Consider the following 26,805-nt stretch of genomic DNA (forward strand, 5'->3'; position numbering starts at 1 on the left):
ATCTCCTCCCATCGGGGGCTGGGTCTTAGAAAAGTAGCTGAGTCCAGTGAACTCTGCAGTCTGCACCTGCATTCATTGAGTGGAGTCATGGCACCTGTTAGCCTGAGGGACTGTAAGGTGAGTAGTGACCCTCCAGGGGGGCCACACTCAGACCCTGCCCCTCAGGAGACACTCAGGGACCACAATAGGTATAACATGGAGGAGAGAAGAGAGAGGGGGGAGAGACATTTAAATACATAAAGGACAGGAGGGAAGTTTATTTTAAAGGAGGAGAAAAGTTACAAAAAGAGACCAGAATCTAACGCTAGAGAGTCAAATGGAATGGAAGGAAGTGTTTACTTTATTGAGAGGTGGTATAGATATGTGGGACAGCCTCCCAGCAGAGGTGGTAGAGGGTAATACAGTGAGGGGATTAAACATGCATGGGGTAGACATACGGCTCCTGAATCTAAGACGAGACCAACGACTGATTAAGGTTTGAGTCTCCTGGTGCCCCAAATGTTGACGGTTTTTCCGGATCTTTAACGCTTAACCCTATAATCCCCCAGAGCTCCTGCGCAGAACTGCTTGTAACGCTTTGTAGCCAAGTTGTGCGGAAAGTTCTACATTACATTTTTGGCCAACATAGGAGAGAGATAACCTTATGAATGCTTTCAGGATCTCAGCGGTCTCTTCTTCAGATGAGATCCTGAAAGCTTTTGCGACTCCATTTTTTCTTTTTTGCTATGTTAGCCCAATAAAAAATATTAACTAGGCCCTTTTTAAGGGTTAATGGAGTTTTTTGGTGGATCTCTAAGACTTCCTGCTTCTCCCCGAGCCGGATAACACTGCCAGTGGATTTTTATTTATTTCTTTGGCACAAGAAATGATAATGTTTTAAATGTATGGGAAACATTCTATAGATCTCACGGAATGAGCATTAATATTCTGGAAATAAAACGTGGATATCTTCCAGCAAGGTTTCTATAGAAGGTCTGTTGAGCCAGACCATAATAACACATTGTATAGAAGTAGTGAGTACGGACAGGTAGCCTTATCTTCTGTGTAGCCGCGCATCTCGGTGCACGTCTGGCATTGAACATCTCCAAGGAGGAGAAGGTAAAGTGTCTCTTCCTCAGAGCATGTGCGGCTCCTGCTGACATGTGCTGCCTTCCCTGATCTCAACTCATAAGACGAGATTTAAATATCTTGATGGGGTGCTGCCTGAGGCTCTGTTTACAAATATTGTTGTGTATATATGTGAGAGAGTGTGTGTGTGTATATGTGTGTGAGAGAATGTGTGTGTATGTGTGTACATGAATGAGTGTGTGTGTGAATTAGTGTGTATGTGTTTATATGAGTGTGTGTGAATGTGTATATGTGTGTGTGTGTGAATGAGTGTGTATGTGTATATATGATTGTATATGTGTATGGATGAGTGTGTGTGAATGAGTGTGTATGTGTATATATATGTGTGTGTGTGAGAATGAGTGTGTATGTATGTATGTGTGTATGAATGAGTGCGAATGGGTTACTTTAATTAAATCTCTCTGAAGTTTGAACTCCATCTAGAAAAGGATAAATGCACCACGTGGAGGTAGAAGCCGGGCCAGACCCTTAACTGCCCCGTTATTCTTGGTGTCTTTTATTCACATAGCGGCAACGATCCCCGCAGCGCCTCTTACAGTCCCTACATTCAAAGGGTTGGACAAAACTAGAACTGACGGACTAAGGCGACCCGATACGTTAGGGTTCAATCAGACATTTTGAGTGACTTGTGGACGATCTCCCTAACGGTTATTTTGTGTTGCAGGCTTGGGAGGACGCCGGGCTGTCTCTTTCTACTACAAGCAACGAAGCTTGCAAGCTGTTTGATGCCTCTCTGACTCAGGTAGCACTTGGCCGGTATTTGGAGTACTGGATTGTCCCGGGTTACAGGCCCTTTTCCCCCCCTAATTGGGTGAGGGGTGCGGGTTATAATCGGGGTTTAGATGTTCTGGATGGTGAGCGGTGAGCTTTTACCTCTCCTGTGCTGTCTCAGAGGTCCCGAGTCTCCCGGAAATGGGATTGTTTGAATATCCCTGATGCACACTCTCTTACTGTCTCTCAACCTCTCCCTACCTCCTCCACCGACCCCTTCCACGCTCATCTCCTTCTCAGCAGCTCTGCTTCTTCTCTTGCCTCTTCTCGTTCTTCTGTCTTCTTTCTCCGTCCGCTTCTCCCCGGGAGAATATTTAACCAAAGTCCTAAAACACGTTTGTCGGAGGATAAAAAGTTTATAATATGCCAGCGGCTGAAATAAAAGATGGCGATTTGGTTACTAATTCTGAGATGACCCCGCGGTCAGGTATAAAAATTCTGCGTCTTGACGAGTCAGCAGTTTTCTTTATCCCGACGTGTTTACGAGGTTTACAGCCGAGTCACCCGACTGTCTCTTTCCGTTTTATTGTCTTGTGACTGTTCCTGAGCATTTTATATTGCAGGTACTCAGCACTTTATACTCTGCCCGTCTTGGTGCTAAAGGTCGTCATATATATATATATATAGCAAGTGTTTTAATTTTGCCCTTTAGGTGCTAATAAATGGCTTATTTCCCTCCCCCAGTATACTACATGGACCAATGACCCCAGTCTCGGAGGAATCGATGGATGTCTCTCCAGAATAAAAGCTGCAGACCCAAATTTTGGTACGTGCTCCATATCCATCCGGTAACAACGTAACGGATACTTTGTTTATTACGGATACTTTGTAAATTAAGTCATCATCAGTTGTTTTTTGCTTTTGAAAACAAAAAACAAAAGTGTGTTTAATTTTTGCTGCTTAGAGACAATTCTTTCCTTACATCATCAAGGGTAAGTTTGTGATGAACTGCTGATCCCCAATCTACTAGACAAACCCCCCGACTCCTTATCATACTGCCTGTGGGAAATATTAGAATGGCCCAGTCTTAATCACCCAGTCGGACTCTCTGACTAATGAAAGTCTATGGAGGAAGGGACTTCATTAGCATTGCCATAAAGCGTCAGCTCAGTGTGGTGATTGAGCCGGGAAAGTCACCCCAAATATCACATGACTGACAGCAACGGCGGCTCCAGGTCTGCAGATAAAGGGAGTTTATTGGGCTGAAATGATTCAAATTAAAGGGAATAAAGAAAAATATTTATGAGGAAGGTAGACATTTTCCTGCTTAACAGTTAACAGGAACCTTCTGCCGCTCCGGTGATCATGGTGATCATGGTTGTTGTTCTTTTCAGTAATGGGCCACGTGCTCTCCACCGGTCTGGAGCTGGTTGGCACCGGACGCTCGCCGTTGATTGACAAGGACCTGGCTGGTGCTATAAAGACCATGACCGACCTCTCAAATTCGCAGCCTTTAACCGAAAGAGAGAAGCTGCACGTAACCGCCGTGGAGACGTTCGCCAAAGGGTAACCTTTAACCCTCAATGAACGGAGTGCAACGTTATTATACATAACCCCAACGCACCGGTCCGGTGCCCCCCCCCATCCATGTCCTATTAGTCTGATTATCGCCTGACGAGAATGTTTTATCTGTAGAAACCTCCCCAAAGCTGCCGACCTCTGGGAGCGGATCCTGGAGACGCATCCGACTGACGTCCTGGCTATAAAGTTTGCCCACGATGCGTATTTCTATCTCGGGTATAGAATTCAAATGAGAGATTCTGTAGCACGAGTTCTTCCGTACTGGACCCCTAAAACCCCTTTAAGTAGGTAAGTCAGGTCCAGTGCAACAGATTATTATTATTTATTATTCATTATTTAGATAGCACCATCATGTTCTGGAGCGCTGTACAATGGATAAACAGGACACAACAAGTAGTGAATCCTATAACAATTAGAACAGAAACAAATGGTAAGGAGCTTACAATCAAATGCGTATTAATAAGAAGCTCTAATTGCTCGATCATCAAAAGAACATAAATATACAAAATACGTACGCGCTGTGTTAACGTTTTTTAACGCACCAAATAGCTGCAGTAACTATCGTGAGTGTGTGGCTGCCGGGGAAAGAGGAGGTTTCCGAGTGCCCACTGTGCCCAAAGCCTCATAACAGATAAGATAATGGAGATACTTTAAAAAAAACAAATCGCTATGGTCATTTAAAAATGTAAACTTTAATAATGTAAAGTTTCAGTTGATATTTTTGATAACAAAAAGCACAATACGGAGCTAATTTCCCTTTCTTCTTCTAGTCATATCAAGGGCATGTACTCTTTTGGTCTTCTCGAGACTAACTTCTATGACCAGGCTCTGAAGGTGGCAAGCGAGGTAAGGAGATGAGAGACAGATCACAGGTTCCATGCAGGTTTGTCTGCAAAACGTTAATTTACGACAAGAAACCGGCTCTTCTCGGCTGAGTTACTGGACGGAAGCGTTTGCCGTTCTAGGCTTTGGCGGAGGAGCAGAAGGACGCTTGGTCAGCGCACACCATCGCCCACGTGCACGAGATGAGGGCCGACGTCGAGAGCGGGCTGTCCTTCATGCGGGAGACGGAGAAGAACTGGAACGTAAGTTCGCTCTTTGTATTCTTTCACCGTCTCGTCTTCCCAACCGCAAACATTTTTAGTGTTTTATCTGCCTCTTTCTTTAAGTGTCTGTGACGTCATCGTGGTGATGTAATGACGTTTAATGTAAACGTGCGTCTTGTTAGCGGCCTCGCCGGCTGGGATTGTTCACGGTGGTCTTTTGCGACGATCCGGACTTTTTAACGCTTGATTTCCTATTGCCTCGCAGGGGAGCGACATGCTGGCGTGCCACGTGTACTGGCACTGGGCGCTTTATTTCATTGAAAAGGTTAGTGCTTTACTTTATGCATTTGGCGCAGTTGGGGAGACGCGTTAACCCTTTCTTAATATAGATAGGATTTCCTTTTTTTATTATTTAGAATCCTATTATTTTATTACCTTCTGAGCAGAGCACGCAACGCTTTGCGTATCCGTAATGATGAATGGTTGAAAATGTTGTATTTCAGGGCGAATACGAGGCAGCCCTGACTTTGTACGACGACCACGTAAGTTCGTAACCACATCTGCCCCTTCTTCCCGCTCCCCGTCGCTGCTCCCGGTTATTTAGATAATGCGTACGATGTAATAATTTCTCTTTTAGACTCACAGCCGTCGGGTTGAACAAATTATTATTATTATTCTTCCCTTACTCGTAGCACTGACTCCATTAAAATAGGACGTTAAAGGGACAGTTTCAGGTCTCCGAGAACCCCCCTAAGGGAGAATTCATAAATCTGTCCAGTAGTGGCTTTCTTACTCTATTATATCAAGTGCTCACCTCTCAAAGGCGACTGTCGATAGATAATTTAACCCCTCGGATACCCTAGTCTGGGGTAACTAGAAGAAACTTGTCCTATAATAGGGGTGGAGTATAAGTGACCTGTAGGTGCGATGCTACATTGTCTCCATCAGTCTTCCCCACTAGCACGCTACATTCTGCAAATAGAGGTCTGAACCAAAACTATTCAGTCTTTAGGTCTCGAGATAAAGTTTTGAGTACAAATGTAGTCAAAATACTAGAAAGCTGAAAAATTATGGATCCTGCTGCAATTTCTCATACAGATCGCTCCGCCTTGTTGGAGGAGCGGGAGCATGTTGGATATAGTAGATAACGCATCCATGCTGTACCGACTTCAGATGGAAGGTGAGGACCGTTGGCGGTTTGTTATCACGGGAGACGTTTTCTGTCACCGGAGGGGCAGCGCTCGCTAAGCGGTTTGCTTTTCCAGGTGTGGATGTGGGGAGCAGGTGGAACAACCTGGTCCGGGTGACGAAGAAGCACACGGAGGATCACGTGCTGATTTTCAACGACCTCCACTTCTTGATGTCATCGTTGGGGTCTAAGGATCACGAGATGACCACCCAGCTCGTGGACTCGCTACAGACAGCTGCAAAGCGAGTGCCGTAAAAACACAAAGCCAATGCACGTCTCGCACGAGACGATGATAAATATAACATCGTCGGCTCTATTTTTGAAATGTTTTCCATCCCGTTTTATTGTCAGGCCGCCCGGGGACAATCACCAGCACGCTCTGATAGACCACCTCGGCCTCCCCCTGTGCCAGGCGCTGATTGAGTTCGACGGCGGGAATTACGATAAAGCGGTCGAGCTGATGTATCCCATACGGTACCAGATACCGGATATAGGAGGGAGTCACGCTCAGGTATAGACCGACCTTCATCACTTAACGGCTGCCGGTATACACGGCGCATGCTGGTGCGTAATTGCCGTCCTCGTTGTCTCTTCTCTTACGTTGTTTTTCAGAGAGATCTCTTAAATCTGGTCCTGATCCACTCTGCGATAAACAGCGACTCCAGACGCCATCGGAATTTGGCGAGGTACGCCAGACAAGCAGCTGTTACCCCCGAGCCCATACAGCGTGCACCGAGGGTCTGCGGGGAAACAGCTGCTGGGATGTTTGAAGGGACAGTTTAATGAGAACCCCCTTTATGTATATAAAAGTACCCTCACCCCTTGGGAGTACTTTAATATACCCCCTCCCCCAAAAAACACCTGACACAGAAGATGCAGCCCTGCAGCAGCAGCAGCCCTCCTCCTCCTGCACGGTCCAAAGATTCATTGCCAATAATTGTCTGCTTGTAGCTGGAAAGCTCTCCCCATGAAATCAATGGGGGTCTGAACAGAGCTGCACCCCCAGTGTCGCCACAAATGGTGTCATTTTCAAAACAGACACCACGGAAATTTAAAGGGACAGTTGTCGTAAAGTGCCTGTGATGGCCGGAGCGCCCCTTTTAAGACGCGTTTACGCTTTTTTTGTAATTTGAGATCTGTTTCCAATTCTTTATTTTCGTTCCCTACCAGATGCCTTTTACTGGAGCGAGACGCGCTGAGACCCAACTCGCCGATGACCGAGAGACTGATGAGGAAGATAACCGCCGTTCACAACCTCGCATAAACCCCTTTCTGTACCCAAACCATAAATCACCCCCCCCGCAAACAAAATCCTGCTGTGAAATGGTTAAACTGCCGTAGGCGCCGTCTATAAACAAACGCTAAATAAAATCCTCCACCCCCCCCCCGGAATCCACGTTCCCGTCCGGCGCGCTGTATGAACCTGAATCGCCTTTAATAAAAAGGTCACGACCTTCTACGTACTCTGGGCTCAGCCTTGGAATTCATTACAATGCAGAGATCAATCAATCAATTCTTTTTGGGGGAGGGGCAGAGTGACCCTAATTACATATATAATTATAATGCCCTCGCCATGGCTACGGGAAGACCTGCTAATAAGTGGGCATCGACAGCGAAGATTCTATGTAATTACTCAAATGTTACCCACACAGCTCTTACTCGTCGTCATGGACAGATTTATGTTGCTTCTCCTTTAAGAGCTGTGGGTGATCAGCTGACCGGGTTACCTAGAATCCGCCGCGAATCCACAGTCACATGACTTCCCAGTCTGTCTGCAGATCAGCTGACTTCATTACCCAGCATTCCCCGCGCGATCCCATCATGGCGGCGCCCTTGTTGCGCGCTGTCCGCACCGTTCCGCGGATTTCTAGGCCGTTGTCGCGGACTCTCTCCGGTTCCTCCGACTTCTTGGCTGCCGTCGCCCGGCGAGGTCTGTTTAAGGAGCTCTTCCCGGCGGAGAGCGCGGGGCTCCAGCTCCCCAGCCTGCTGCGCTCCGGTCCCCAGACGGTGTACTGCGGGTTCGACCCCACCGCGGACTCGCTTCATGTGGGTAACCTGCTGGCCGTGCTGGGCCTCCTGCACTTCCACCGGGCCGGGCACAACGCCATCGCCGTGATCGGAGGGGCCACAGCCCAGCTGGGGGACCCCAGCGGCCGCAGCCACGAGCGGGACCCCCTCATGCCGGACAGCATAGAGGCCAATGCCCGGGGGATCCGTCAGAGCCTGGACACTCTGTTCGGGAACTACGAGCTGCTGCACGGGGCCCGGCCGGGGGCCACATTCACCGTGCTCAATAACGCCTCGTGGTACCGTGGCCAGGGGGCCGTGGGCTTCCTGAGCTCGGTGGGCAGGCATTTCCGGATGGGCACCATGCTGAGCCGACACAGCGTGCAGAGCCGCCTGCGCTCCCCGGAGGGCATGAGCCTCACCGAGTTCGTGTACCAGGTGCTGCAGGCCTATGACTTCTACCACCTGCACCGGGAGCACGGCTGCGCCATCCAGCTGGGGGGCACCGACCAACTGGGCAACCTGATGTCCGGGCAGGACTTCATACAGAGGTATTGCCAGGCTGGGGACTGCCACTCCCAGCAATCTCAGCAGAAGAAATGGAGCCCGTAATCTAAAACTAGAGTTTAAGAGGCTTGCGGGGGCGGATGTACAGAGTGTAGTAGATAAGTGGAACAGCCTCCCAGCATAAGCAGAGGGAATGGGCATGAGAAATATGCCTCCTTAATCTAGGAAGAGGCGGAGGGATTGTCCCAATAACGAAGAATGTGATGAAAATCAATCTCTTACCCGCTGCAGCAGCCGTGATCGTACCGGCAGTGACCTTCTCGTCCTTGTTGCCTTCGCAGGGTAACCGGTCAGCAGGTGTTCGGGATCCTGCTGCCCCTGATTACCAGCTCCACGGGGGACAAGCTGGGGAAGTCGGCCGGGAACGCGCTGTGGCTGAACCGAGAGCGGACGTCCCCGTTTGAGTTCTACCAGTTTTTCGTGAGGCAGCAGGACAGCGTCGTAGAAAAGTAAGTGAAGGATCATGGGAGCGGGACGGATAAAAACAAAAACTTTATTGCAGCCTGAGCGACCTTTAACAGTCTGACACGCCCACAGTCTGATTGTGTTATTAAAGCAAGTGGGTGGAGTATGGGCAGTGTGGGTGGGACTAAAATGAAGCCACACCCATATCCTATTTGCACAGCCCTGTAACATTGTATATATTTTTAAGGTTTTTAAAGCTTTTCACGTTCCTGCCGTTGGCGGAAATCGAACATATAATGGAGCAGCATGCGAAGGAGCCGGAGAAACGGGGGCCTCAGAAGAGACTCGCGGCTGAAGTTACCAAACTCGTTCACGGAAAAGAGGGTTTCGAATCCGCTAAGAGGTACACGAAGAAACTTCCCCTAGTATTACGCTATATAGCGCCAGCAGATTCTGTAGCGCTGTACCATACTCTTCTGCCATGCTTGACCCCATTATTTATTTAAAGAATATTTTTGAATTACTAATCCTGCTTGTGTGCCATAGGTGGCCTGTATTGCGCGGGCCATAGGCGGCCTGTCCTGCGCATTAACCTCTCGGATTCGCTTTTCAGGTGCACGCACGCGTTATTCCATAGCAGTACCGACGCGCTGGAAGCCATGTCTGACCAGGAGCTGCAGGAGCTCTTCAGAGAAGCCCCGTTTGCAGAATTATTACTGGAACCCGGTACTAGAGTGCTGGACACCTGTCTGAAAATGTCCGCCATCCCAGCCGGGGCCCGCGGGTACGAGTCAGACTTCTATAATTATCAGTGAAACGCTGCCCGTACACAAGGGGGCGCTCCTTCTTGACTCCAAAAGGCGATCAGATTACTCCCTGGTCCAAGAAGCTCTAAATATTATTGTACGTCCTGCCTTTCAAAAAATATCCAGACCCCTTCTGAAGGCATCTCATGTATCTGATAACCCCCTCCCTCAGCAGTGGATTCTGTGCCTTTACTGCCCTTGCTGTAAAGAATATGCTTTAGCTTCTTGTTTGGGGGGGGGTGGAGGGGCGCTCCCCATTAATAGCCGTTTTGCTTCATTTCTCTTTTTTTATTTTTTTATCAGGTACGAGATAATCAGCAGCGGGGGTCTGAGCATCAATCACCGGAGAGTCACCAATCCGGACGAGGTCCTGGTGGTCGGGCAGCACATTCTGAAGAACGGACTCTCTCTCCTTAAAGTTGGAAAGAAGAACTTTTACATCGTGAAATGGATGCACTTGTGATCGTAAGCCACGGACCTCTTTACGGTCTTCAGCCTACGAAGGGATCACGAGCCCCGGAACCCGTTATTTCTCACCGTGTGAGATGATCTGCGGCTCCGTGTTATTCACAATAAACGCTATTCTCTTCTAGCAGAGAAATAGAGATATTTAATTCAATAATGTTTTGATTTTATTTTTTAAACTGTTTAAAAACAGAAGGAAAGGATTGTGTATTTATATGGAAGGGGACATTACTCTATCTACGCTGCTGTTCAAAAGTTTGGGGTCACTCAGCTGTCTTCATGGAAAACAAGGACATTTCGGTAACAATTTTCTGATCATCAATTAGCCTTTTAAACTTACTTGGCTCAGTGAACACAACGTGCCCCTGGAACACAGGAGTGATGGGAGTGATAAAGGGCCCCTGGAACACAGGAGTGATGGGAGTGACAAAAGGCCCCTGGAACACAGGAGTGATGGGAGTGACAAAGGGCCATTGGGACACAGGAGTGATGGGAGTGACAAAGGGCCGTTGGGACACAGGAGTGATGGGAGTGATAAAGGGCCGTTGGGACACAGGAGTGATGGGAGTGATAAAGGGCCGTTGGGACACAGGAGTGATGGGAGTGATAAAGGGCCATTGGAACACAGGAGTGATGGGAGTGATAAAGGGCCATTGGCACACAGGAGTGATGGGAGTGATAAAGGGCCATTGGAACACAGGAGTGATGGGAGTGATAAAGCGCCTCTGTACGCCTATGCAGAGATTCCATTAAAAATCAGCCGTTTCCCGCTACAATAGTCATTTACAACATTAACCCCGTCTGCGCTGGATTTCTGATCCGTGTTATTTTAATGGACAATATTTGTAAGTGACCCCAACCGTTTGAACAGAAGTGTATAAATATATATATAAAGGGCATATTATCCTTTATACTGATTTATAATAAAGCTGGAGCCACGCTTTGTGAATGAGACCCCCCCCTCCCCTCGTATCGCAGAGCGGCCAGATGTTACTGAAATGGTACGGGGCCCGTGGACGTTTATGTGAGGGTTATCAAACCTTTTCTCCGCTCTCTAATCACCGGCGGCCGGCGCATGTACCTCACTGTACCCCGTGACGCTTTGCTTTCGTAATATAAAACTTACACCAATCGGCTGCCGTTGAATCAGAGGAACGTAGGATCAATTTCTGCGGGAGCCGTTTATTTACAATGAAACACAGACATCGGAAAACATACATGACACACGGATCCAGCGCAAGAAACAATATTACCCGTGACGACGTGAACAGCTGCCGGTGGCAAGTGCTTCTAGTGGGCCCATTAACTCCTTGCTTGCTAGAGAGATGCAACAAAATATCTTAATGGCCGATACCCCTGGCCAGATCTCTGGGATAAAGAGAACGTGGGGGGGGATTCACAATCGTTACAAAATATTCAGCAATAAAGCAATTGAACGTAAGTCGCCGTGTGGGGCAGGGATAGCGGCAGGGTATCCCTTCTCGTCCAGCTGCCTCTCGCGTACCTTTCAATGTCATTTTATCTCCAACAGAAACAATCGTAGACAATTACAGGGACCCCCACATCTCTAAAGGGTCCGGGGGGGGGGTACGCACTTAAAATGTAAAAATACAGCTTTTGGATAAAAACTAAGACCCAATATCCACGTATTTTAACATCTTCTATAAGTGGCCGACTACGCCGTGTGCTCGTTAACGTGATACGATTAAATACGGGGAGACAAATGTCTCTTCACCCCCCCAACATAGACGACCCGGGTCTCGTAACGCTCAGAATATTTAAATGTTGCCAGAACATTGTATATTTTTTATATGGGGAAATGTTTCGGGGTGAAAACCCACCAATCACAACAGGAATTCAGCGAGGGGCAGCGTTTGGACGTAATATTTATTATGCGGATTGTATAACTTGCTAAATACAGTGGTTCCCCCCCCTCGGACATCCATTCTTTCCGTACGGTGCCCAACGGGGCTAGAGGATTCATAAATAAAATTCTACCAAGTAGGCGGCCGACGGGCAATCTTATTCTCGGCCGTTTCGAGTTCCTGCCGTCCCTTTTCCACGAAGACCCCCCCTCCGCTCACCAAAGGTGCGTCTCTCGGATTTCCGCGATGATCTGGCTGGCTCTCTGCAAGGCCTGGAACAGAAAGATGGGGAGTAAGCAAGAGCGTGTCCGACGGGGGGTAACTGGACCCAACTTAACCCTATATACTAGAAGCCCCGTTATGTATTTAATAAAGATGACCAAACCCCCCCCCTGATATTTAGGTTCTAGGCACAGGTGACCTCAATCCGGTGACTTCCCTCACCCAGATCGGATGTGGACTTCCCATCACCCGGTCCATACCTTTAACATATCCGCAGCTTCGTTCCTGCGCTGGGCCATGTCCTCGGACTCCGTCAGGAGGTCCTCGAGCAGCATGGATTTGTAAAGTTGGCCCACGAGCTCGCTCTGCAAAGTGTCTTTCACGTGGTTCACTAGGAAGTGCATGACAGCCTTCGGCACGCTAGAAACAAACACACACCTCATTATCCACGTGCAATACCCTGAGGTCTTTAACCATCTGAAACGAGACCGCGCAGTACAAACGCAAGCCAACAGGGGGCGCAAGAGCTGCTCCGGGAACTAAATAATGCAGTATAGTGCTGAAAGAATTACATATCGCCCCATAGGCAGCCATCGGAGGGGATCATGTGATATACACGCGTGTTTCTCACACACTCACCTGTCCTGGATATTCTTCCGGACGATGAGGAAGTACGACTTAATGAGTCTCTCGATGACTTCGCAGTCACGCTGCTCTCGAGCTGAAAGCTTTCGGGCGACGGGTACGGGCTGCAGGAGGAATAGAATAGACAGCTTAGACCGACGTGGAGAGCGGCCCGAGACGTCCGATCTGTCTGCGGATGGGGAACGTCTCCCTGACCGGTGAGGTTTCTCCGCGGTGCGGTGCGTGCGCTGAACACAAGTGATTTACTCAAGGAAACGGACAAGATGATAGAAATGCTCGGCTACAGAGCGGTGTGTAGGGTGTACATGCGCATGCACTGTTGTCAGGTGGTGCAGGTGATAGAAGAAAGGAGAGAGAGATAGAGAGGAAAATGCCCGGTCGAGGGCGCTATCTGAATTGATGCCGGTGGGTAATTTCCCCAGCCAAGGTCTCGTTGTCGGCTCTACGGAGCGTAGGATCAGCCATGCGGTGCCGGTAAGCTACTGGACTCACCACATCCAGGAGGTTAACTGCGTGGACCCTGTGTGGGCTGGCGGGAACAAGGGCTACGGGGTTATTCTTCTCGTCTTGCGAAGGGTCCTCGCCTTTGGAGGCCTTAAACATCCCCCTCCAGTTACCTGTTCCGGAATCGGGGACGTTATCCCCAGACGGGGCTGCCTGCAATGACAGCACACGAGAGCCGGTGACACGCGGCACGTCATGCGGCAGAGGAGCGACGGTGACCTGCTGACGGCGGGCAATACACGGTTACAGAGACACGGCGTGCGGGGCATCCACCTGCACCTTCACAGTAACACAAAGGATTCATGGGGAGTGCTGATCGACAAAAAGAAATTAAATAATCCCTGCTGGCCCGAAACGGACACGGGGCCAGAGGCGGACAACGCGATTCATTCACTTCTGATGAGACAAGACACAGGTTTAATCCCACGCGGCTCGACCAGGGGACTGCCGGTCTACGCTAATCTCTGTCAACATTCAGGGCAGAGGGAAGCCTGGTCTGTATAACATTATATATATATTTTACAATAGAGCACACAGACATGTTCTGGCCCCAAACATACTCCGCAGCCATCTTCTTCCATCCGGCAGCCTAAACACATTCTGCAGGGATCAGACTATCGTGGTCTACATTCGTCCAGAATCAAAATTCATGCCGTCATCAACACATTCTACAGCAACGAATGCCTCATCTGCCCTCCCCGACGCATTCTGCATCAATTCCTTCTACTGCCGTCTCGATGCACCCAGCGGCAGTCATTCCATCGCCCGGCGGCAGTCATTCCATCGCCCGGCGGCAGTCATTCCATCGCCCGGCGGCAGTCATTCCATCGCCCGGCGGCAGTCATTCCATCGCCCGGCGGCAGTCATTCCATCGCCCGGCGGCAGTCATTCCATCGCCCGGCGGCAGTCATTCCATCGCCCGGCGGCAGTCATTCCATCGTCTCAATGCCGAAACTGATCATAATCAAGTCCGATGTACTAAGCAGGAGGAAAATAAATCCCTCCGATGCATTCTGCGGCAGCTTCGCACATTAACCCCCAATGCATTTACTTTACTATATTCTACAAAGCCAGAAAAGAATGGGTCAGACAAATCCGAGACATGAATAATGCGACCGCATGCTTGTCAGCCTCATGCAGAAGAATGGATGCCCTTTCATGCGCATGCAGATGGGTGCACAGAGCTTTAAGAGCCGGGACAGACCTTGGCATCGGTTTCGGAAGCAGCGGCAGCAGAGGAGAGCTCCGGGGGAGCCGGTGCCAGAGGCCCCGGAGCTTTGATCGGCTAAAGAAACAGAACCACAGGAGAAGCGGAATTTACAGAGAATCCACAGCCTGCCAGCCATTACTGGCAAAAAAATGATGGATTTGGGTTCACAAGGCCCGAGACACATGCGCTCTTTAAAGGTTGAATTTAAATCCTGTCTTATAAGCAACATTGTTCAAATGTAGACTCAAAAGTTAGGGGATAAATGGAACAGCCTCCCAGCAGAGGTGGTAGAGGGTAATACAGTGAGGGTATTAAACATGCATGGGATAGACATACGGCTCCTGAATCTAAGACGAGACCAACGACTGATCAGGGTTTGAGTCTTTACATAACGGTAGAGTAGACGGGGCCGAATGGGGCCGATCTGCTGGCAGATTCTGCTTCTATGTTAAGGTTGTCAAGCAAAGCAAACTATTCAGCAACACAGTATTTACGTTTTAGATTAATATTAAGGTTTTTGACTAAGAATGTCTTTAAAAGCGTATGCAGTTATATATCGTCAGCGCGTTGCATTTGCGGGGAATTTACGTGTAACGAAGTCTAGATCGCAGGTTAAAAGCAGAAGAAAGAATCGCATGCAAAGAGGAATCAAAGCGTTCTAGAAGAGCCAGCACAGGTTTAGGAAACGCTCGGGGGAACAACGCAGAAGAAATACCCGACTCACCTTATCTCTCGGCCCTGGCGGCGCAGGAAAGTCCCGGGCTAGTTTATTCCGTCTCTGCTCCTTTATGGAAATAAAAGTAAGAAACGATCATCAGTTATACTTTGTTAAAATCGGCAGCGAGATAGGAGGATCGTGTAAAATGCCACAAAACCATCAAATAAGCAGAGTCAAAAAATAAATACTCAAATAAACCCTTTAATATATTTAGGAATTCGGTAGGAAAAAAACCAAAAACCCTATTGTTCAGGCAAACAGAATGCACGAGTCTTTAAAGGATAAAGCCCTCTGTATCATGACTTATCTTAATATAAATAATAATAATAAGATAAATAATAATAATAATAATAATAAGATAAATAATAATAAGATAAATAATAATAATAATAATAAGATAAATAATAATAATAAGATAAATAATAATAATAAGATAAATAATAATAATAATAAGATAAATAATAATAATAATAGAAAATAAAGAAAAGAAATAGAATTATCATTGTAAATAATCTACAATCCACTGCATGTAACGTCTCATACCCGGCAGACGCCTCTCACCTCTATGTTATTATTCATCACCCCGCAGGCATCAGCAAAGTCCGGATGCTTGGTGTTGATGTACGCCAACTCGATAGCCACCAGGTTGTGCACCTGAAACCCAAACCAACAAATGAGGGAAGAAGTCCCGGGTGCCCACAGAGTCCGGTTTCTTCTAGGTTTAAATCTCAGTCCTTAAAGCTGCTCTCACAGAACGCCAACAAAGCCATGGGATTTCTACAACCCTTTACGTCATACAACTAGGCGCAGGGTACATGGCTGGCGGCAGGTGCAGGGTACATCGCCGGCAGCAAGACGGTCCTTACCATCTCATTGGTTACCGGAAGCCGCTTGCGCAGAAGAGACGTTACAACCTCAACAATGGCGTCATGGAGTTTGGGGAAACGGAGTAGCTCCTGAAGAAAGACAAAAACACAAACAAACATGACATATAAACACACACACTATTTAGTAGATAATGCCTTCTCGGTCTGACAGGGTACCTGGGTACTGTAATTGCTGCAGTGCTGGATGATCCGCTGCATTTCCTCGTGAACCAGCTCCACGCAGCGTAAGCTCGGCTCCTCCAGACGCTTCACCTGTCTCTTCACCAGCAACTCAAAAGAAACCTCCGGCACAAAGAGAGCCGGCCTGGGGCCCTGACCGCGCATGGAGAACGGGGAACAAAATCAGTCGCTGTCAATCCCTTTGTAGGAAAGTATTTATTCCAGCAAACACTTTTTCTAACTTTTAAACTGTACAGATAACAGAGGGCAGCACAGAATTGTTTTATGACATCATGTTCTGTTATATTTTAGTATGAAAAATATATGTAATCAAGATAATGGCATCAGGGAACGTACTGTATTTTTGGTAAATATACAGTTTTCTTCTTCTGAACATATTACAAAGCTTAGCACATAGTAAAGGGGGGGGGGAATTATAAATAAAAAAATGTGTATATATATATATATATATATATATATATGTATATGTATATTAATATATAAATATATATGTAAATAACTATGTGCGGACCCACCGTTGCATTTCTGATGGCTGTCAAAATGTCAATTGTGGTCAGACCCCCAAGCGGATCGACAGACTCCAGCGTCCTTCCGAAGGTTTCGTGGAATATGTAGCAGATCCTCGCTCCGCCGCACCTGCGCAGAATGACAGCATATTAGATTATACAGCGGATGAAACAAAATTAACTTGGAATGGGGAAACAAACCCTCCTTGGACCCCCCGTGTCCAACCCATATTATAAATAAATCATTATGGAAACCAGTACTCACAGCTCAGACGTTTCGATGTATTTCGCGGTCCCCTCGATCGTGTTGCAATATTCTGTTGCAAACTTTGTGATGAGCTGCAGCAGCGTGGCGCTCTTGTCCTCCACCGGCTCGCCGTAGCTGTTGAGTAGCGTCTGGTATTGAGCGGCCAAAACATTTATCCGGGTCTTCAGCTCCGGCAAACAGTCCCTGATGTGATGCATCAACAGCCTGCCGGCATGAAAACGCAATTAATTTACATACAAATACCTAACAAACAATACACCCAAAAGTGACCCATTTACTCATTGAGCACTGGAAGTCTGAATGTCGTCCGGTTTATGGATTAAATTCCTTTTTGGGCTTTCTTACCCCAAACCACCTGCAAGCAGCCAAAAATCTGATATTAAAGTGCCGGCGAGTAATGGAGCTTTCCGAGTCACTTTACTGATCTACAGACATCTCGATCTGCAAGTTTATCTTGGAACGGAGACGAGTAGAGAGGCAGAGCGCCATCTTGCAGCGATGTATTACAGGACGCGCAGTCTGATCTAGAGACCTGAAATCAGCTCCCCAGAGAACCCTCATGGAGAATGATATCACAGCACATCAATGCTCGGTTACAGGAACGTGCCCTAGGACCTCTCTCCCATGATGCTCTGCCAGGGGCTGGGTAACAAGATGCCTGCCCCCGGCAGGTTTATTCACAGCAAACCCGTCACCGGCAGTACCTGTTCAGGGTGCGCGCCAGGTATTTGGTTCCGTTTCGGTTTGCTAGAGACGGGTATTTCTTTTGGAGGAAGCCGTGCTCGTCTCGGATCGAGTCGGCCACGGTCTTTTTGTTGTTGATGTCCAGCTGACTCCTATTAACAGCAAAAACATTTAAACGTAATCAGAATGCAAATTATTTTACGTACAAGAAGTACCTAGGAATAAAAACGTGTAGCCTGCGGAAGCTCAGCAGATAACAGTTTAAAGCTCAGAAGGGCCAAGTCCTGACTTCTTGTTTAATGCCATTGGAATTGCAAAGAGATTATTTATGGGGTTAGGACCCAAAGAAAGTTTAAGTGACCCACTCAGCATTTAAGCTAATGGCTGGAGCGTCTAGGAAAACTCCCAGTGCCACAATCAGCAGGAACCTTCCACTGGTTGCTATGGTGACTGCACCCTCGGTGTTATCTCCCAGCTGTCACGTCTCCTTCCATACCTGTTGACCACGCCGATAATGCCAAGCTTCACCGGAATCACCCTTCCAAGGAGAACGTCCATGGCGTCCGTTCCAGCGTCCATGAGGTCGAGCTTCGTTATAACGGCAAGCGTTCTCCGACCTGATCGGAAGAGGTGAAACGCGCCGTCACAAAACCAATACAGATGCCCAGAACCGAGGTGAGAAAGCTTTGCAGAGAGGACTTATTTAACGGCACAAACATGAAATTATTACTTTAGACTTGGATATTATACACATCTAATAAATAAAATAATAATAATAATAAAGTGAAGTAAACGGAAGTATATTCAGGTCTGCAATGGGAATAAACCCAACATTAAATGTCTATTAAAAAACACATTAAAAGTTTCTCTATACTGCCTGAAATTTAGATTTAGCTTCAACACACAATTTCCCTTTAGAAACCTTCTTCGCAGACATCAAAGCCTTCTGGATTGTTCTGTGAAATCGATGGGAGTAAAAATAGAAGCCGTTTACCCAACAGAAAGCTTTGATCTGCGTATATATCAGAGCGGACGCGTCCGACCTTCACGCCTCTTCGTCACTTACCGTCCGGATCCGACTCCCGAGCGATTTTTAGCGCTTCGGACGTCGCCATGTCTGTATTAGCAGCCGTCACCGCCAGGATTATGGAATTGGGATTACCGATGTAGCGATAAATTAATTCTCGGATTTGGACCTCAATGTCTTTGGGCTGGTCGCCGACGGGTACCTAGACAATCCAAGGCGAGAGGAGCATAAAGAGAATTGGATTTACATTAAAAGACAAAAAACAAAACAAAAAAAACACAAATAAAAAAGACAAAAACACACAACTGTCAGGGTTGCCTTCCAAGCTCAGATCATACGATACAACGTTCTGGCCCCCCAACTTGGTCCAATGGTCAACACGGGAAACTAAGTGACCATGTATCTTTTAACAGGATTGTGATGGAGCTGTTAGGTTCTCCTCTGGATCCGTTATAGGCTCTAAATCAATGTAAATAATAATCCTGCTCCTTACCTTTGTCATTCCGGGGAGATCTACGAGGGTTAAATTCACAACGTGGGGAGAGAAAATCTTCAGGTGAATCGGTTCTGAGCTAATACCCTGGAGACAGAAAGAAAGAACGTAAAATAATCCAGAAACCACTCAGAAATGTAGCAGCGACCGACGACTCATTAGCAATGCAAGCTTTTTGCCAAAAAAACGTAAAATTCACAAAAACACTTTACTCCGGTCCTTTAATTTCGGCTTTTTTGCGAATATTTTACTAATAACGTTAGCCTAATTACCCTTGTAGGATGATGTATCTATTTATTTTGAAAAATAATGATTTCTATTGTGATCGAGCCTCCTGTCACGTCCGACTAATGAAAACGTAAGTGAATGCGCTGCGCTTGGGGAACGAGCAGATGAGGCTAATGGGAAGTAATTAGAAAATAGATTTTTTTTGGTGCAATTAAATTCTATTACTTCTTGGAAAAGGAATGATTTTCCAGCGTGTGCACAGAGCAACAGGAGCCGGTTTATCGCATTAACTCTGTGCCAGAACAGGAAGTCTGAGAATCATACGTTCAACGTCATAAAAAAATAAAATAAATATTAAAAAAAAAAAAAAAGACAAAAAATGAATTATTGAAGATAAAATAGGCACTGCACCAAAAAGCTACTTTTGTGAGGACCGACTGCTATTAACCCTTTGGAATACGCAGCACTGACACTATGGGCACGGATAAAGGGACAGTTAAATGTCCCTGGCAGTCCTTCCAAATAGGAATGTATGTTAAAAGTACGCAAACAGAAAAACCCTACCCAAGATAGAAACTGCAGCCCTGCAGCTGCCCCCCTATTCCACAGGAGTGTTTTCTGCGCATGAGGGTCTGAATTCTATAGAATCCCCCCCATGCACTTGCAAAAGGGGCAACATGAAAATCTAAAGGGACTTCTCAGTTATCACATGCATTACAGCGCATCTGATGGCTGGAGCGTCCCTTTTAAAGCCCAGAGAATTGTAGCAGACCGAGAATCCAATACCTACAACCTAGAAGCCTGTACTGGATAATTAACCCTTTTGTTGTCAGGCGCCCACTTACCGCGTGAGTTAAAAAAAACCTGGTAAGTAAAGACGGTTATAGACACTTAAAGGGCTTATCAAACCTTCAAAGAAAAATACACTTTCCATATAATTTTCCTCTTAGTCCGCTCTTACTTTATTATTGCCAGAAATCCTTTCCGTTTCATTTTCAATTTCTTGCCGGATTTCGTCAAAGTCCGTGTATATCTGCAGGAAAAAACACAAGAGGTCAGATTCAAGACACGAGTCCTGGGGGAGCAGGGAAAACCGTGATGTCACATCATGACATCATTACCGGAATAAATGCAGTATTTATTGTAGTATTCCTCGTCTGCAACAAAATTAGATTGGCAGTTCTGGTGATGAACAGGTTAACATTACAAAAAAATACATTAAAAAAAAGGGGAAGAAAAGAAACGTCTTACCTTATTCTTTGTGTGAAGGAATTTCCCCCATTCTTCAGCATCGACTCCTAAAACGAAGAAAGACTGCGGGTTACACAGAGGTAGCGGGGATGGTGGTCACCTTAGTCATGTGCCGTTTAAAGGCAACGTAATGGATTCTCTTCCGTATGGCACCTGGGCCTTAACTAGTCAATAGTTTGCTTTTTTTAATCCCGTTTTAATAACATACGGGTCGCGCATCAAACCCGTAAACACTTTCTTCTCTCCTCTCGTCCTTACAAAGAATCTCAAAGCTTTGCAGCCGGGAGAAGTACACGGAGGCCGATCCGCCACCCAGCACCTCAGAATCGGTTTACGGATTCCTAAGCGGTGTCGTTACACGCGACGTCCAATTTAGATGTTCCAACAGCAATTTGCTTATGATAATTGACAGAGGCGCGTATGACTCGGTGTGTTCAATGGCAGACGCCTCCGGCATTTCTCCTCTTCGTCTGAGTCATGCAGGGGCCGAGATGGAGGAGCCTAAATACAACCGGGCACCAGCATCTCGGGCCATATGCGTTCTTCTGGCAACTATTAAAGTTATGGCCCCCTAATTAGAGAGCCCACGTAATAAGACACCCCGGTTAATAAGATGTGTTATTGGCATGATCCGTATTTATTTATTTTTCCCCAAAAAAACATTAAAACTCTGTTTATGGAGATTTTGAAGATACTAACGATTAACGGATGACAGTTTTGAAAGCTATTGGCATTGGGACAAAATGGGCATTTTAAGGGAAACAGATAGTATTTTTATTTAGCGTATTTTTTTTTTTTTTTTATTCGTTTATTTAACTATTTCTTTCACAGATTTGCTGGCAAGGGACGCGCCGGTCACTCGGAGGGGGTAACCGGAAAGCTATACGTAGCTCGCAAGTTGTTTTTTGCAAGCTTTTAAAATATATAAAAAAATATAAATATATATATATATATATTGTTTTTAAAAAGAAAAAGAAAGAAAATGAAAGATGCACGCGTATCCACGGCTACACCTTGAAAAAGAAAGACACGTAGAGCGTAGTGAGCCATGCAAAAGCGGGTGGAAAAGAACAGAGGGAGACAGAGTACAAACGGAAATATATAAAAAAAAACAAAAAAACAACAACAGTAAAATAAACCTGCAAAGTAAATCAATTTAACCGTTTCACAAGGAACTTAGAACGAGATAAAGCGGATGCCCCCGGAGTGGAAGGACAGCCCGGCAGGGAACGTCTCGAAAGCACATGCGGGTGGTAAAAAAAAAATAAAACAATTATGGGGTAACAGGAAGTCTGAGACCTTTGGAAAGGTGCCTTGGATTTTTCCAGGAATCAGGGTCTGGAATTAAGAGAGAAACAGCAGAAAGAGAGAAAAAGAGAGAAAGAGAAAGAAAAAAAGAGAGAGAGAAACAGCAGAAAGAGAGAGATAGAGAGAAAGAAAAAGAGAGAGAGAGAAAGATGTTGTTAGTAGTTGAGAGGGGAGCGGACACACAGACTGTTAGCGAGACGTGAAAACGTCCGACTGGTGGAGAAAAATAGGAAACTTTCTTCCCGATGACGGCATCGATATGTGTGAACTTTCCAATAACAGGTATTTTTGGTGAAAAGTTTAAAAATGGGTCTTATCGCCACAGCAACCACTGAAATGGTCTCAATAAGCAGGAGCCCCCATGGCTGTGTGTTGGCAAGACCACCTTCCAAACCATGCCCCAGAATCATTGTGTGTATAACCCCCCCCTCGGTGAGACGGGGGTCCCGGGTAACGCGTACAGAACGGGCAAACATCTCCGTTTTAGCAGAATCCTGATAAAAGTTTGCTTTGTGAATACGTGAGAAAACAGCCCAATCCGTTACCGTTCTCATCCCCGGAGGTTTTGCGGCGGTCGTCGGGGGAAACGTGCACCAGCTGCAGGATCAGGGGTCTCCGGGTCACAATCCCAGTTCCTCGGGGGAGGAGATCTTTGCCCACCAGGCTCTCGAGCACAGAGCTCTTCCCGCTGCTCTAAAATGCGAGAAAACCACAAACAGGCGCATGAGCGAAACCTCGGCGTTCCACGCGGAATCCATCGCTGCGCTGCGGGGACTTACGAGGACCGCCTTCCGTACAGCTCTGTGACAGAGCACATTAACGGCACACGACACACAGCAGCTGCCTTAATGGATAGGATTTGTATTCTTCTTCTATATGAAGATCGGCCCATCCGGCCCCCGTCTTGTCTGTAAAGACTCAAACCTTAATCAGTCGTTGGTCTCGTCTTAGATTCAGGAGCCGTATGTCTATCCCACGCATGTTTAATACCCTCACTGTATTAACCTCTACCACTTCTGCTGGGAGGCTGTTCCAGTTATCTACCACCATCTTAGTGAAGTAAAACCAAGTCCACTGCCTACAGCCGGTTGGTATAGGGAGAACTACAGAGGAGTTTATCTAAGACTGACATCGAGGGGCAATTGCTCATATTATGGATGCTCTGAACCCCCCCCCGGACCCCCCTCTCTATCGAATCGTATGTTTCTTTTTTTGCAGCTGCTTTTCAGGGCCGCGCACGCTCAGGGACAGCTGCCGAGACGGAGATCCAACCACCGGCCGAGGGATTGGCTTTGCCGGGAAGGACAATGGAACCTTTAAACTTAACGTGACATCTGCTACATGCGAAGGACACAAACGACAGGCGCGGGCCCCTTACGAGTCACTTCTGGAAATGTATGAAGAACGAGGTCATGGATTTGGGGAGAAATAACCCGATTATAAGCAGAAGCGCTCCAAGAGATAAGGGGCCGCCTTTCTGCAGCTCTCTTCCTCCGCGAATCTGTCTGCGTTATTCGGGCGTCTTGGAGAACTTCGGCAAAAGGGCGGAGCCAAGTGGACAGCTCCCCCCCCCCGTTCTTCCAATCAGGGGACAGGTTGTGCGCGGCGGCGCCGCCCTTTTTGCGGAAGCGCTCCGGGAGAGCTGGTTAACCGAGCCGATACCAGGCAGAAGCGGATGAATAAAGAAGACAGAAGAACAAGAAGAGAAAAGGGGATGTGGAAAAGAAGAGAGAGAGAGAAGAAATGTAGATGAGAATTCAGCGCTCTCCGCTCCGTTTGTTTCTCTCGCTGGGATTGGCGCAAATTAATGAAAGGGTGAACTTTGTTAAAATGTTTGCAAATCTAAGTGTATAAAGTCTAACTAGCGCTACTGGCTGGAGCGCCTCCATTATTCGGGGTCTGGGGATCTTACGGGTCAGACAGAGACAGATCCCCAACCTTAAGAGATCCCGCGGCACAGACCCTGACCCCCCCGGCTCTCGCGAATTGAGTAATTATTGTCATGGATATCTGGGCGATGCGGATTTCCTTCCATATATACGACGCTCCGTGTATGCGCAGCGCGTGCTTGTGGGAAAAAAACAATAAAACTTACAAAAAAGAAACTAAATTTCAGCTTTAAGGGACAATCTTGCTATTTCTACAGAAAACAAAGTCCGCAGTAAAAGCGCTCCGCACGAGGCGAGATATTGAGGAAGTTTCTTTGCATCAAGCGGACGGCCGGACAGCAGAGGACGTTCTCACTTCCCTATCGGAAGCCAGGAGGAAGCACCGACTACATCTAAAGAAGAGACCTCCGAGGCCTTCAAAGTGTTTATCAGAAGATAAAGAAACCTTTTGAGACAGACAGTAGGAGGTAGAGGGGGTGTTACGGCCGCGATCAGCCTGAAACCACCTCGGGGAGCAGTAGGAGTCACGAGAGTGTGTGTGTGTGTGTGTGTGTGTGCGTGTGCGTGTATAACAATAAATGACACTTTACGGGGTTAAACACCTGCCACCCATTTCATGTAAACAGCGCGTGAATCACGATCACCGTGCAGCGCTACAGAATCTGCTGGCGCTATACCAGTGTAAGGTAACTGAATTAGGCCGCAGTGCATTGTGGGATTTTGCTCACGGATCACGTTGTCTTTAATGGTGCAGCCGCGTCACACACATGGTTACCGGGCACGGCTGTCACTCCCATAACGCAGGCAGGGATCATCGAGTGGCAATTATTGGCGTGCCCGCCGTAATTATATGCCATTATTGCCACGTTACATCGTAAACAATACCCCCCAGCCGGACACAGACGCCATTAAATCATAATGATAGTTCTGCCGCTCAGCGGAGGAGGCGCGGTTATTATTTTAGTTTTTGATGTTATTTAATAAGCAGGATTCTATTTTTGAAAACAATGTGAATGTCTCTGACATCATCTGACCTCGGATGACATCATCTGACCTCTGATGCATGAAATCGCAGACAGAGCAAAGCATTCAGCAGACAAAGCAATCGGAACATGCTTTCTAGCTGCGTGACTACAATTCCCATCATCACGAAGTACTCATTCAGTTGCCAGCCTTGTACAGAGAGCTAACACTCCACGCCGGTCATTGCCGCTCAGCGTTACATCACGAGGCTCGGCGATGGGGATAGTCCAACTCCCATCCACACTGTGACGGGGATGATGAGACTTGAAGTCCTGTAGCCAGGTTAGATTAGGGATTCAAGGGCCGCGGGCAGACAGCTGTGGTTTAATTGGTGTGTCTCGAACCAGTAGTTGCAAAACAAACTTACATCAGCAAAAGGCATAGATAATCTACACCGAACAGCAGAAAGCATGCGCAGCAGCAGCACCCGGATACCGATCACAGTGACAGAAGATCACTTTACTGAGAGGGTGGTAGAGAAGTGGAACAGCCTCCCAGCAGAAGTGGTAGAGAGTAATATAGTGAGGGTATTAAACATGCATGGGATAGACATACGGCTCCTGAATCTAAGACGAGACCAACGACTGATTAAGGTTTGAGTCTTTACAGCAGGAGAAACGGGCGACTAGACGGGGGCCGGATGGGGCCGATCTGCCGGCAGGTGTTGTTTTGAACCTGCAGGAACAGCGGCCAATGAGCCAGTTTACAGGTTTTGCCCCATCTTGTGCCCCTATAAGTGTTAATAACCTTGTGAGGGTCAGTAGCTCCTCCACGTTATAGAGCAGCTGCCCCAGCACAGCGCGGATCAATGGGCTTCTGCCGTAGCAGTCATCACATTCATAAGGAGTGGTTTATAGACGGATATCATCAGACAGCCCCAAAGTTACATCCATTAAACGTCAGAGGTGATGACTTTGGGGTACGAAACTGGCACTTTCGGTCTCGCCCCAACTGACCTCTCGCTGGGTCCCAACGACCCCCCTAGACACAGCCCTCCCTATCCCACTCAGTCTAACCGCCCCCTCCTAGTCATATCCACCCCAATTTCCATTCATTATTCCTTCACCAGTAACACCCATTACCCACCAGTCAAATTCACGAGCCCCTGTCCCTAGACTCCAGCCCCACTCTGACCCCTGTCACTGGACCAAGTCACATTCACTTGCCCCAAGGTACCTGGCACAAGTGCGTGTTCCCTGCCACCAGCCCCTCAGGCCCCTGCCACCAGTCCCCACCCCTCCAGTAGCCCACTGGGGTTCAGGCAACTCCCCGCCCATTACCCCCAATTCCTGTTTCTACCCTTCCAAATACAGTCACCACCCCCAACCAGTAGCACACACTGCCCCACCCACGTCATGTCCACTAGCCCCTCATTTCCCAGTGCAGGCCCCCAGTCCCACCCAGTGGCCCGGTCTCGGGGATGCCCTGCCCCTGTTCTCTCACCTGGGTCCCCACTACCACGATCTGCGGCAGCTGGATGAGGTCGGCTCCGACCGTATTGAAGACATCCTGCAGCTTGTTAATGACCGGGATAAGCGCCTCCATGGCTTGGGCGATGACTGGAGGGGCTCAGGGGGGCGACAGCTCCTCTCACCGGCTCCTGTACTCACCAACCATTGACCCGGCCCACAGGCCTTTGCGACTTGGAGAGGCGGGGACGGCGCGGAAAACACACGACGCATGCGCTGCCCGTGGCATTTCGGGAAATGTAGTCGATATTGCCCATCAGAGTGACTTTGCAGCCATCTTGGACACGGGCATCCCTGCTCGTGACAGCCTTGTCATTGCGATTTATCCCAAATTACCAACTGCCTTCAGGTCAGGAGACGGAGTAAGAGCAAAGCAAATTCATGTTTTGCGCATTCTCTCCCTGTTAGACCTACTTCTAAAGTGATGCAATATAATTAATGATGATTTGTGGGAATAAAAACAAACAAAACCCTATATTTTGTGTTTATTAACACATATCTGACAGGAAATCAACAGGTTATC

The 26,805-nt window shown here is 47.5% G+C and overlaps 3 protein-coding genes across 7 annotated transcripts; 2 read left to right on the plus strand and 1 right to left on the minus strand.

Moving 5' to 3' along the window:
• Positions 1-10: 10 nt before the first annotated feature.
• Positions 11-7,112, plus strand: TTC38 (tetratricopeptide repeat domain 38). The gene is made up of 14 exons (XM_053462782.1): positions 11-117; positions 1,793-1,870; positions 2,584-2,665; positions 3,234-3,405; positions 3,535-3,708; positions 4,191-4,266; positions 4,386-4,505; positions 4,732-4,791; positions 4,970-5,008; positions 5,565-5,646; positions 5,732-5,906; positions 6,007-6,166; positions 6,268-6,341; positions 6,826-7,112. Exons 1-14 carry the CDS (start codon positions 88-90, stop codon positions 6,917-6,919), a joined length of 1,416 nt encoding a protein of 471 aa, XP_053318757.1. The 5' UTR covers positions 11-87; the 3' UTR covers positions 6,920-7,112.
• Positions 7,113-7,467: 355 nt separating this feature from the next.
• On the plus strand, positions 7,468-10,062 carry YARS2 (tyrosyl-tRNA synthetase 2). Its single transcript, XM_053462704.1, has 5 exons — positions 7,468-8,213; positions 8,511-8,678; positions 8,882-9,037; positions 9,248-9,418; positions 9,744-10,062. Exons 1-5 carry the CDS (start codon positions 7,477-7,479, stop codon positions 9,901-9,903), a joined length of 1,392 nt encoding a protein of 463 aa, XP_053318679.1. The 5' UTR covers positions 7,468-7,476; the 3' UTR covers positions 9,904-10,062.
• A 1,005-nt stretch (positions 10,063-11,067) lies between these two features.
• Positions 11,068-26,463, minus strand: DNM1L (dynamin 1 like). Of its 5 annotated transcripts, XM_053462608.1 has the most exons (20): positions 26,257-26,463; positions 22,447-22,594; positions 21,893-21,931; positions 20,594-20,640; positions 20,304-20,375; positions 19,115-19,201; positions 18,661-18,823; positions 18,091-18,211; positions 17,615-17,746; positions 16,908-17,114; positions 16,652-16,772; positions 16,113-16,268; positions 15,936-16,025; positions 15,631-15,723; positions 15,076-15,135; positions 14,346-14,426; positions 13,130-13,294; positions 12,632-12,741; positions 12,253-12,412; positions 11,068-12,042 (listed from the first exon to the last, which is right to left on the minus strand). In XM_053462608.1, exons 1-20 carry the CDS (start codon positions 26,356-26,358, stop codon positions 11,986-11,988), a joined length of 2,211 nt encoding a protein of 736 aa, XP_053318583.1. In that variant the 5' UTR covers positions 26,359-26,463; the 3' UTR covers positions 11,068-11,985. The 5 variants fall into 5 exon arrangements, with proteins under 5 accessions (XP_053318583.1, XP_053318584.1, XP_053318585.1 ...); XM_053462609.1 differs by lacking the exon at positions 21,893-21,931; XM_053462610.1 differs by lacking the exon at positions 14,346-14,426.
• Positions 26,464-26,805: the final 342 nt, after the last annotated feature.

This window comes from Spea bombifrons, chromosome 4 (genome assembly GCF_027358695.1).
Source record: "Spea bombifrons isolate aSpeBom1 chromosome 4, aSpeBom1.2.pri, whole genome shotgun sequence".
In the NCBI taxonomy this organism is placed as follows: domain Eukaryota; kingdom Metazoa; phylum Chordata; class Amphibia; order Anura; family Pelobatidae; genus Spea; species Spea bombifrons.